The 12,939-nt window shown below is 44.4% G+C and overlaps 1 protein-coding gene across 1 annotated transcript in view; it reads left to right on the top strand.

Annotated features, from left to right (window-relative positions):
• Nucleotides 1-39: 39 nt before the first annotated feature.
• The window catches only part of arhgap28 (Rho GTPase activating protein 28), a 19,403-nt gene continuing 6,503 nt past the window's right edge, over nucleotides 40-12,939 (top strand). Inside the window, exons 1-11 of the mRNA XM_072379057.1 lie at nucleotides 40-70; nucleotides 207-425; nucleotides 557-784; nucleotides 2,417-2,599; nucleotides 2,669-2,889; nucleotides 6,582-6,690; nucleotides 7,177-7,439; nucleotides 8,145-8,301; nucleotides 9,865-9,956; nucleotides 10,476-10,553; nucleotides 12,539-12,692. Of these exons, the coding sequence (XP_072235158.1) occupies nucleotides 40-70; nucleotides 207-425; nucleotides 557-784; nucleotides 2,417-2,599; nucleotides 2,669-2,889; nucleotides 6,582-6,690; nucleotides 7,177-7,439; nucleotides 8,145-8,301; nucleotides 9,865-9,956; nucleotides 10,476-10,553; nucleotides 12,539-12,692 (1,735 nt within the window). The remainder of the gene's footprint in view (nucleotides 71-206; nucleotides 426-556; nucleotides 785-2,416; nucleotides 2,600-2,668; nucleotides 2,890-6,581; nucleotides 6,691-7,176; nucleotides 7,440-8,144; nucleotides 8,302-9,864; nucleotides 9,957-10,475; nucleotides 10,554-12,538; nucleotides 12,693-12,939) is intronic.

The following is a 12,939-nucleotide window of genomic DNA, read 5'->3' as shown; positions in this document are numbered from 1 at the left end:
ACCATCACCAGTTCACTAGTTTCACCAGCACCAGTTTACATGATTAATCAGCAACATTTAAACAGCACAAGTTTATCCACCACCAGTTTACCAGTTTAATTACCACCAGTTTACCAGTTAAGCTATCATCAATTTACCAACACCAATTTAGCCGTTTAACCAGCACCAGTTCACCAGCACCAGTTCCCCAGCACCAGTTTAACCAGCACCAGTTCACCAGCACCAGTTCACCAGCACCAGTTCACCAGCACCAGTTCACCAGCACCAGTTTAACCAGCATCAGTTCACCAGCACCAGTTTAACCAGCACCAGTTCACCAGCACCAGTTCACCAGCACCAGTTTAACCAGCACCAGTTCACCAGCACCAGTTTAACCAGCACCAGTTCACCAGCACCAGTTCACCAGCACCAGTTCACCAGCACCAGTTCACCAGCACCAGTTTAACCAGCATCAGTTCACCAGCACCAGTTTAACCAGCATCAGTTCACCAGCACCAGTTTAACCAGCACCAGTTCACCAGCACCAGTTCACCAGCACCAGTTTAACCAGCACCAGTTCACCAGCACCAGTTCACCAGCACCAGTTCACCAGCACCAGTTCACCAGCACCAGTTTAACCAGCATCAGTTCACCAGCACCAGTTTAACCAGCACCAGTTCACCAGCACCAGTTCACCAGCACCAGTTTAACCAGCACCAGTTTAACCAGCACCAGTTCACCAGCACCAGTTCACCAGCACCAGTTCACCAGCACCAGTTCACCAGCACCAGTTTAACCAGCACCAGTTCACCAGCACCAGTTTAACCAGCACCAGTTCACCAGCACCAGTTCCCCTTCAGCCTCGGAGCCCAGCACAGCTCTGTTATCCACGCTCTGAGTCCGGCTCAGTCCAACACTTTCAGTCTGACTGGGTCCATCTGCTGGTTTAAACTTGGAGGCCTGTGGCCCCTCCCATCTGCTCCCCCTCCCCTACTTACATTTCCTCTCAGAAAGGATCAGCAGTTGGACTAAGAGGAGGTGAGTTTCTGCTCTTTCTGTCTCACAGGCTACAGATTGATCACTGATTTGTTCAAATGCAACAGCTTTTCTGTGGTTTTGGACCCAATCTGATCAACAGATAAACCTCGAGGTTCAGGTAAAAAATCTGCTTCTACAACCAGATGAATCGGTTTAGCCAATAGATCGGTGCTCAACAACTGACTCAGATATAGATTTGTGGACTTGAGATGACCCCACTTTGGTGCTCATTTTAGTTAGTTCTGTCACTGTTTATGGGCTGTTTGTAGGGTGGATTCTGGTTAAAACATCTGGAGGAGTTTGATCAGGTTGTTGTCGCTTGATGTTCTGTCACCGCAGGTTCTGAACTGAAGCCCAACCAAACTTATCAAACTGTGATACTAACATTAACTTTAGAGACAAAGTTAACTCCGTCTGAAATAAGCACTTGGATATTAGTTTAGTGATGTAACTTCAGATTTTCAGGGCCATATGAAGTGTGCTCCTTTGGATAAATAAGGTGGAGTTTTATGTAAAGGATCTGAGCTCCTGTGGAGCCTGCAGCAGACAGACTACACATCATTACAAGAAGATTTAGAGACCAATGGCTGATCGTTTGGTGCGAATTCTGCTCCTTTTACTTGAGCTGAAGCACAAAGGGTTCTGGTGACACTAGATGACCAACAGACCTGAGCAGGTCTTGATTTACAGTTTGGTTCTACTGGAAGTAAAATAATGTGTTTTTGTGGAGCTCCTCAAATCTCAGCGTGAGACTCACAAAGACTCAGTTGGTGATCCACTCGGTGGGCAGCAGCCACCAACTGAATCAGAACCACATCCACAAACATGTCTGGAGCTCAAGAAGTCAAAATCTGACTGAAGGAAACTCCAAAACTACATCTGCTGAACTCTGTGTGTTTTTCATAGGATTAAATGTCTCTGCTGCAGGAATAACCAGGTCAGATTACAATCTGAGGACCTGAGTGAAAACACTTATCCCTGATTGGACGACGGTGCCCATTTCCTCCTAATGGACACAGCAGCAAACATTTGCCTGCACACCGTGTTCTGCCCTCCCATGGGAACCAAAACCATTAGCCTGAGGTTCCACACACATTGTTCCACACACACTGATCAATTTACTGGAGGAAACTGACTTCCTGTCAAACACTTTATTAATATTTAATCTGAGCAGAACGTGGTCCCAGTGGCAGGTTCTGAACACAAATGTGAAGTCAGGGAAAGTACGGTTTCTCAACAAAGTGGTGACAAACACTGAGACGACTCAGGCGGTCAACAACTGCTCGGGGGGGGGGGCACGTTGGAGAAGGAGGAGCATCCTGCCTTCAAAGGAACCCGACTATAAAAATGAAATGATCCTGATGCTCTGATTGGCCGACACCGTCCTCTGTCTTTACAGGATGTCGTCATCTTCAACCACCTCTCAACCCACCTTCTCCGCCCCCCCCCCCACCTTACATCACGACCACTGACCCTGGACACGTTACCATGGAAACCTACTGGAAAGAAGTGCAGAGCATTGAGGAGGAGAAGGAGGAAGAGGAAGAGAAGGAGGAGGAGGAGGATAGGAAGAGCATGGATGGTGAGTCAAACTGACAGTAGTTGGACCTGGTCTTTCAGTCCAAGCCCTAACTGTCTTTGTTTCCTGCAGAGGTGGAGCTGGAGGAGGTGTGGCTGACGGAGGCGGGGCTATCCTCACTGCTAACCGGCTCGTTGCTGACAGATGAAGCTGCACCGCCGGCCGACGCCGTGCTTTCCACGTTGACACGGCAACAGGCTGCGACAGTGAAGAAGAGGCTAGACAACTACAATGAGACGCTAAGGAAGAGGAACAGGCAGCCAGTCAGAGATGTGCGGGACGTCTTCACCGAGGTGGGAAACAAACACACAAACACACAAACACACAAACACACAAACTCACAAACTCACAAACACACAAACTCACAAACACATCAAACACACAAACATACAAACACACAAACACATCAAACACACAAACACAACAAACACACAAACGTACAAACTCACAAACACACAAACAAACAAACTCACACACAAACACACACACAAACACACAAACACACAAACAAACAAACTCACACACAAACACACAAACACACAAACACACAAACTCACACACAAACACACAAACTCACACACAAACACACACACAAACTCACAAACACACAAACACACAAACACACAAACACAGAAACACACAAACACACAAACACACAAACTCACAAACACACAAACACACAAACACACAAACTCACAAACACACAAACTCACAAACACACAAACACACAAACGTACAAACTCACAAACACACAAACTCACAAACACACAAACACACAAACACACAAACACACAAACGTACAAACTCACAAACACACAAACTCACAAACACACAAACTCACAAACACACAAACACACAAACGTACAAACACACAAACGTACAAACTCACAAACTCACAAACACACAAACTCACAAACACAACAAACACACAAACTCACAAACACACAAACACACAAACGTACAAACTCACAAACACACAAACTCACAAACTCACAAACGTACAAACTCACAAACACAAACACACAAACACACAAACTCACAAACGTACAAACTCACAAACACAAACACACAAACACACAAACTCACAAACACACAAACACACAAACTCACAAACACAACAAACACACAAACGTACAAACTCACAAACACACAAACTCACAAACTCACAAACGTACAAACTCACAAACACAAACACACAAACACACAAACTCACAAACGTACAAACTCACAAACACAAACACACAAACACACAAACTCACAAACACACAAACACACAAACTCACAAACACACAAACTCACAAACACAAACACACAAACACACAAACTCACAAACACACAAACACAAACACACAAACACACAAACTCACAAACACACAAACTCACAAACTCACAAACACACAAACACACAAACTCACAAACGCACAAACGCACAAACTCACAAACACACAAACTCACAAACACACAAACTCACACACAAACACACAAACACACAAACACACAAACTCACAAACACACAAACTCACACACAAACACACAAACACACAAACTCACAAACACAAACACACAAACACACAAACACATCAACACACAAACACACAAACTCACAAACACACAAACACATCAAACACACAAACACACAAACACATCAACACACAAACACAAACTCACAAACACACAAACTCACAAACACAAACACACAAACACACAAACACACAAACTCACAAACACAAACACACAAACACATCAACACACAAACACACAAACTCACAAACACACAAACTCACAAACACAAACACACAAACACACAAACACAACAAACACACAAACTCACAAACTCACAAACACACAAACTCACAAACACAAACACATCAAACACACAAACACACAAACTCACAAACACACAAACACAACAAACACACAAACTCACAAACACAACAAACACACAAACACACAAACTCACAAACACACAAACACACCAAACACACAAACTCACAAACACACAAACACACAAACACAACAACACACAAACACAAACACAAACTCACAAACTCACAAACACAACAAACACACAAACTCACAAACTCACAAACACACAAACACACAAACACACCAAACACACAAACACAACAAACACACAAACACACAAACACAACAACACACAAACACAAACACAAACTCACAAACACACAAACTCACAAACACAAACACACAAACACACAAACACACAAACTCACAAACACAAACACACAAACACATCAACACACAAACACACAAACTCACAAACACACAAACTCACAAACACAAACACACAAACACACAAACACAACAAACACACAAACTCACAAACACACAAACTCACAAACACAAACACATCAAACACACAAACACACAAACTCACAAACACACAAACACAACAAACACACAAACTCACAAACACAACAAACACACAAACACACAAACTCACAAACACACAAACACATCAAACACACAAACACACAAACACATCAACACACAAACACAAACTCACAAACACACAAACTCACAAACACAAACACACAAACACACAAACACACAAACTCACAAACACAAACACACAAACACATCAACACACAAACACACAAACTCACAAACACACAAACTCACAAACACAAACACACAAACACACAAACACAACAAACACACAAACTCACAAACTCACAAACACACAAACTCACAAACACAAACACATCAAACACACAAACACACAAACTCACAAACACACAAACACAACAAACACACAAACTCACAAACACAACAAACACACAAACACACAAACTCACAAACACACAAACACACCAAACACACAAACTCACAAACACACAAACACACAAACACAACAACACACAAACACAAACACAAACTCACAAACTCACAAACACACAAACACACAAACACACCAAACACACAAACACACCAAACACACAAACACAACAAACACACAAACTCACAAACACACAAACACACAAACACACCAAACACACAAACACAACAAACACACAAACACACAAACACAACAACACACAAACACAAACACAAACTCACAAACACACAAACACACAAACACACAAACACACAAACACAACAAACACACAAACACACAAACACAACAACACACAAACACAAACACAAACACAAACTCACAAACACACAAACACACAAACACACAAACACAACAAACACACAAACACACAAACACAACAACACACAAACACAAACACAAACTCACAAACACACAAACACACAAACACAACAAACACACAAACACACAAACACAACAACACACAAACACAAACACAAACACAAACTCACAAACTCACAAACACACAAACTCACAAACACACAAACACACAAACTCACAAACACACAAACACACAAACACAACAAACACACAAACACACAAACTCACAAACACAACAAACACACAAACTCACAAACACAACAAACACAACAAACACACAAACACAACAAACACAACAAACTCACAAACACAACAACACACAAACACAAACACAAACACAAACTCACAAACTCACAAACACACAAACTCACAAACACACAAACACACAAACACACAAACTCACAAACACACAAACACACAAACACAAACACACAAACTCACAAACACACAAACACACAAACTCACAAACACAAACACACAAACACACAAACTCACAAACACACAAACACAAACACACAAACTCACAAACACACAAACACACAAACACAAACACACAAACTCACAAACACACAAACACACAAACACACAAACACAAACACACAAACACAACAAACACACAAACTCACAAACACACAAACACACAAACTCACAAACACTGTAAACACGCATCTCTTTGAGGGCGTGACCCTGGCTGCTGCTCCAGCTGTAAACTCTGGAAAGTATTGAAACAATAATGATGACTCAGCTTTTTCTCACCATCTGTTTCAGCCTGATGATGATGATTCAGCAGATTCCTCTCCTCCCCAGCGTAGAGCCGAGTCACCTCCAAGTCGATACCACATCACCACCAAGACCATCCGGCGCAACACGTGCCGAGGTACCTGTGAGAGGAGGCGGCCCAAGCTTCGCTTTACATGCTTCTAGTAAACTTCTGACTGGTTCCTCATGTGGCCTTAGGGTCAGGGGTTAGGTTAGGGTCAGGGGTTAGGTTAGGGTAGGGTTAGGATAGGGTTAGGGGTTAGGGTTAGGGTTAGGGTTAGGGGGTAGGGTTAGGGTAGGGTTAGGATAGGGTTAGGGGTTAGGGGGTAGGTTAGGTTAGGTCAGGGTCATTATGGCTCCTTGAGGAAGTAAAGAGTGCTGCAGGGGTCTGTTAGGAGCTAATTTAGGTTATTTTAAATGTCAGAGATTTTAGAATGAGTCCTTCTGGAGGCCAACTAAAAGGTTTAATTCATACTGCTGTGGGGGGGCACATGGCTTCCACATACCCTTCAGGTGGTTTTAGTTAGATTTCAGAAGGTGCTGAAGGTCTTTGAGATGTTTCTAGAATCCCATTTTGGTTGACTGTTTGTTTCATTATCCACAGTGCGGCCGACTCTTCCTGGGTTAGTTTTTGAGGATCAGTTACCTGAACACCCGCCACCTCCCACCAATGCTCACTCTGATGCACCCACAGACACACCCTCCCCTCCCCACACACACTCTCCAGGAGTAAGTCGGTTGAAGCAAGCTGATTGGCTGCTGAGGGACACTCCGTACTCAGAGGGAGCAGCTCAACACAAACAGGGTGGGACTTGTTGGGACTGTCGACGTTTCCACGGAGACAAGAATAGTTTGCTGCAGGTGAGTGTGAACTTCAGCATGAATGGAGAAAAGAACTACGTCCGACCTTCTGCAGCGCTGACCTGGCTTTGGGGTCCTGAAGCAATGCATGCTGGTTAGAAATCCTGTGTGACTTTCACTACTTTAAAGATGCCCCAAAAGAGGTTCTTCTCAGAGCCGGATTCCTCCTGTAGCTGTTCCATCAGAGATGGAGACAATGATGAATAAAAGCCTGACAGAAACAGCTGTGTGTTTGAAACTCTACTAAATCTGTGCTATGCTATGCTATGCTATGCTATGCTATGCTATGCTATGCTAGATGCTGGAAACAGATTCTCAGTCAGCTGCTGCAGAATATAATGACATCATATTCTGGATAATATGGAGGACAAGAAACATCTGATTTAGAGCGTGTTTATTCACAGATTCATGATGAGTTTTTATCTTCCTGGATGACTTTCAGGCAGTTAATCAATTAAATTAAATGTAGAACTAAACCAGCTTAGTTTAGGCTGCTGCTGGAAGACAAGTCTACAGGAAGTGATGTCATAAAGTGACGCTTTGACTGATTTTCTCTCTGACTTTCTGCCCCTGTGTTGTTCTCCACCTCTAATGTCGCTGTCCGGTCTCATTAGAACATAAAGTCCAGCAACCAAAGGCGCCTTCTCCTCTTACTTGAAGCTGATTGGTTCATAGCACAGGAAGATGTGATTGATGTATCTCTGTGTGTAGTTTGTCTCCCCATCAGACGGTCTCACCTGCGCAGACGACCTGTCATCACGTGACCTCACACGGCTCGGCTTCATCTCTCACATTGAGCTCTCCACCCTGCTGCTTGCTCTGGGTGTCCAAACCAAATGCACCCGCCCGCCCCGCAGTAAGACCAGGGGTGCGCTTCATCTTTACTTCATGCTTTAAACAGCTTTGAGACAACATGCAGCTGAAGCTAAGCTCAGAGGGAAGTTTCCAGCTGCTATAGATATGGATGTTCATGAATGTTAACATTTTTGTCAAACAAAGATGGTGGTTCCTCCTCAGTGTTTTAATTTAAAGCAGTTTTACCTCAGTAAGGAGGCTCCTGATCATTTGAGATCGGATACGTCTCTTAGGTGGTCCCAGCAGGTCTGTAAGAGGTACACAGGACATTTAGACAATTAACATACTCCATTAAGTGTTTGGCCATTCTTTATTTAGTTCAAAACATCCTTCAGAGGATTCTAGAGGAAATGGATCTACTGGTTAATCCATCCATCCATCATCTGCAGCTTCTCTGGGGGTCGGGGGGGCAGCAGCTTTAACAGAGAAACCCAGACCTCCCTGTCCCACTTCCTCCAGCTCCTCCGGGGGGACCCCGAGGCGTTCCCAGGCCATAGTCTCTCCAGCATGTCCCGGGTCTCCTCCCAGTGGGACGGGCCCAGAACACCTCCCCAGGGAGGCCTCCAGGGGGCATCCTAACCAGATGCACCTCATCTGACTCCTCTCTGGAGGAGGAGCAGCGGTTCTACTCCGAGCCCCTCCCCAGCTCTCCGACTCTGCCGAGCGCGCGTTGGTAGGATTCAGGAGGTCCTCGAAGTATTTCCCCCACCGACTCACAACGTCCCCAGTTGAGCTCAGCAAGGCCCCGTCCCCCCCTTCAACTTCATCAGGTCCTCCAGTGGATTTCGGACAAATGGCCTTTCAGAATGGCTCTAGTTGCCCTTAAACTCATAAATGCTTTACGTGGTTCCAGAGATACTTTCGGTAGTTATATTTTTCCACCATTAACCCTTAACAAGGCTCCCTTATCTTTTTAATAACTGAAGAGCTCTGAAGTTCAGTGTCCTCCAGCCCCCTGCCCCACATGTTTTAGATGTTTTCCCGCTCCAAAACATCCAATACAAGCAAGTGGGTCAAAACAAGCAGGGCTGGGGGTCAGAGGGTTGCTGGTGTCCCCCTGGATTAAAAGTAAAAGTAAAATTTCAGTTATGTGCTTTGCAGTGAAATACAGGAAACATTAAACATTTAAAAACAACAACAGCTAATCAAAAGCAAGTTTAAAAGATGTGTTTTCAGCTGCTTTTTAAGAGACATCCCAGAGTCCACAGAGCAGGAGCCTCTGTTACGAAGGCTCTGTCATCTTTAGTTTTCAACCCTGTGCTGATCACATGACCTCAAGGACCTGCTGGGCGTTTTTGTCCATGTAGAACTCTAAATGTTGCAGTGTATCTGTAGAGGAAGGCAGCTGAGTTAGCAGCAAAGGGACATGAGAATACTTTGTTAGAAGCCTGGCAGCAGTGGGTCTTCTTGAGGGTACAGGTCCTACAGTGGCCTAAAGCCCCACAGCAGCCAGGTCCAGACCAGGTAAGTGCAAGATATCACTGCCTGCAGCTTTATGGCTGCTGTGAAAGAGCTACTGGGCAGCTGAGGTTTATGGGGAATATTTGTTTCTAATATTCAAGTCTGTGTCCACCAGACTGCGGTGTGTTCGGAGTTCCTCTCACTTCCTTGTTGGAGAATGACAGGAAGAAGTTTCCTGGAATCAAAGTTCCTGTTGTCTTCCAGAAGGTGAAGAACCTATCTGTGTGATTTTCTGTCTGCACTCGCTGATGTAAACCTGCTCAGATCAGCCTTCTGATAGCTTTCCTGCTAACAGCTGAACATTCTCATGATGCATTCAGCGTTAGCATGTGGTTAGCAGTTAGCAGTTAGCAGTTAACAGTTAGCAGTTAGCAGTAAGCAGTTAGCAGTTAGCAGTTAACAGATAGCAGTTAGCAGTTAGCAGTTAACAGATAGCAGTTAGCAGTTAACAGATAGCAGTTAGCAGTTAACAGTTAGCAGTTAGCAGTTAGCAGTTAGCAGTTAGCAGTTAGCAGTTAGCAGTTAGCAGATAGCAGTTAGCAGGACGGTGTCAGCAGGCAGATTTAAAATGATTTCAATTGAACTCAATAATCTGACCTCAAAGCAGCTGCAGCTGTTCACTGATAAAACTGCAGCTCTACCCTGAATCTGATCTCAGACCAGCTGTCTGTTGTGTGTGTGTGTGTGTGTGTGTGTGTGTGTGTGTGTGTGTGTGTGTGTGTACAGTTGTTGTGTATCTTAGAGCAGACTGGCTTGCACACCGAGGGGATCCTTAGAGTTCCAGGATCAGCTGCCAGACTAAAGGTAACACACTCACACTCACCTCATTAATCACATTTACATGAAAAGAAAAAGATGAATTATTGTGTTAGTCCAACCACTAAAAGGCTTCAAATACACCATGTTCCAAATCATTGTTATCGTGTCTCAGGGCTCTTTGGATCACTGAAATCGATCTCAGAAACCTGTTAGTTTTCCAGGTTCCACATCATTAAGCAGATCACCATTTTCAAGCAATATGGGAAAGAAAAGGGACCTCTGTGCTGCTGAAAAGCGGGAAATAGTGGAATGGACAAAGTATGAAAACCTTAGATATTTCACACAATCGTAAACGTGATCCTAACCCTCACTGTTTCTGGCTGATTCATGGCACACGGGTTTGTGCAGATAAAGGCACATTGAGGAAGGTTTCTGCCAGACAAATCCATCGGATTAAGAGAGCTTAAATGCCATTACAAAGCAGCAAGCAGGTATTTGAAGCTGCTGGTGTCTCTGGAGTCCTGCGAACCTCAAGGATCCTCCGCAGGCTTGCAGTTATGCACCGACCCCTAACCAATGCTCACAAGCAGAAACGGCTGCAGTGGGCCCAGAATGACATGAAGACTCATTTCTAAAGTCTTGCTCACTGATGAGTGCAACCCTGGATGGTCCAGATGGATGGAGCCGTTGGCCACTATGTCCCAACAAGGCTGCAACGTAAGCAAGGAGGAGTCATGTTTTGGGCTGGAGTCATTGGGAGAGAGCCGGTCGGCTCCTTTAGGATCTCTGAAAAGGAAAGAGTTTCTGACTGACCACTTTCACCCATGGTACAAAAAGAAAAGGAATGCCTCTGCATCACTGGCTGCGATGGGCATAAGAGGAGAGGAGCTCCCCATCCTGAGGGGGGGAGGCAGGTCACATCCAAACAGCAGATCTGGGAGGATATTCTGACATCCTGCAAAGAAATTGAAGCAGAAACTCACAAGTTCAATGGATGCAGGAACTGTGAAGCTACTGTTAAATAAGGGGTCCTCTGTTAAAAAGCAGCTTGACCTGTTAAGATGTTTTTGATTGAAATAGCTTTTGATTTCAGTAAATATGACCTAATGCAGCAAATTCAACAAGTGACCATTTTCAATTCTTTACAACCTATAAAGTGTTTTGAAACCCTGTTATCTGTAATAATTTGGAACATTTGCAGTACTGGAATCATTAGGAGGTTTGTTCAAGAACATTCGAATAATGATTAGGAAAATCAGAGAAAAATATCAAGTATAATCAAAATACATCAAGTATGAAAACAAACAAAAAACTGATCTAGCTTCTCCAACCGGACCAACACCCCCAGATCATCCAGCTGGGTTTGAATCCTCCTGCATGGAGACACTCAGCTGGTCCCAGCTGCTCTGTTCAGGCTCCAAACTTCCATCTTTCTGCATCTTTCAGTAAAAACAGTAAAGTTTTTATTAATCCAGCTGAACTCCCCAGAAAGCTGCTCTCATTCACAGATTTTTCTGTTTCTTTCGTCAGAAACTGGCACTGAAAACCAGCCCATTAAGACTGTGTCAGCTCACTTAAAGCAACTTTAACACTTTATTTATCTCATGCCGCACCACTGAGGTCTTTCGAATTCTTCTGACCTCTTCCCTGAGATCAAGTATCTTTTGGGAGACCCTACCAGGGTTAGGGGTCAGGGTTAAGGTTAGGCCCCTGAAAGCACAGCTCTAGGTTATGGGGATGCACAGACCCCTCTCTCTGGGGTACTCTGGGGGGGGGGTCACCTTACTGATGCTCGACTCAACTTTGTGTGCAACCGTGTGGATTTTCTGGAGTCGGTGGAGAATTTGAATCTTTGGGGGGGGGCAGTATTCCCTGACACCTCACAGAGAACATAAAACCAGATACAATTAAACATGAAATGTCCCCTTTGTGTGAACCTGTTCCCATAAGAAAGTGTTTTTCTACATCTGATCAGAATAAGTAGGTGTGATCTTAAAGGAAGTTCTGTCTGTCCTTCTGTGGGTTCACAGTTCCTGCGGCGAGAGTTGGACCGATGTTCTGGAGCCTTTGACTGGGCTGCAGTCAGACAGGTGGATGCTGCAGGTCTGCTGAAACTTTTCATCAGAGAAATGCCGACACCTTTACTGACAAACACACTGCTGTGCAGCTACCGCTCAGTGCTGGGTACACACACACACACACACACACACACACACACACACACACACACACACTCACTAACACACTCACACACACACAGACACACACACAGACACACACTCTCACACTCACTCTCACTCACACTCTCACACTCACACACTCTCACACTCACTCTCACTCACACTCTCACACACACTCTCACACACACACACTCACACTCACTCACACTCTCACACTCACTCTCACTCACACTCTCACACACACTCTCACA

This window comes from Leuresthes tenuis, unplaced genomic scaffold (assembly GCF_036924035.1).
Source record: "Leuresthes tenuis unplaced genomic scaffold, fLeuTen1.0.hap1 SCAF_24, whole genome shotgun sequence".
NCBI classification, from domain to species: domain Eukaryota; kingdom Metazoa; phylum Chordata; class Actinopteri; order Atheriniformes; family Atherinopsidae; genus Leuresthes; species Leuresthes tenuis.
The sequence above is the reverse complement of the archived record's forward strand: the minus strand, read 5'-3'. Positions and strand labels throughout refer to the sequence as shown.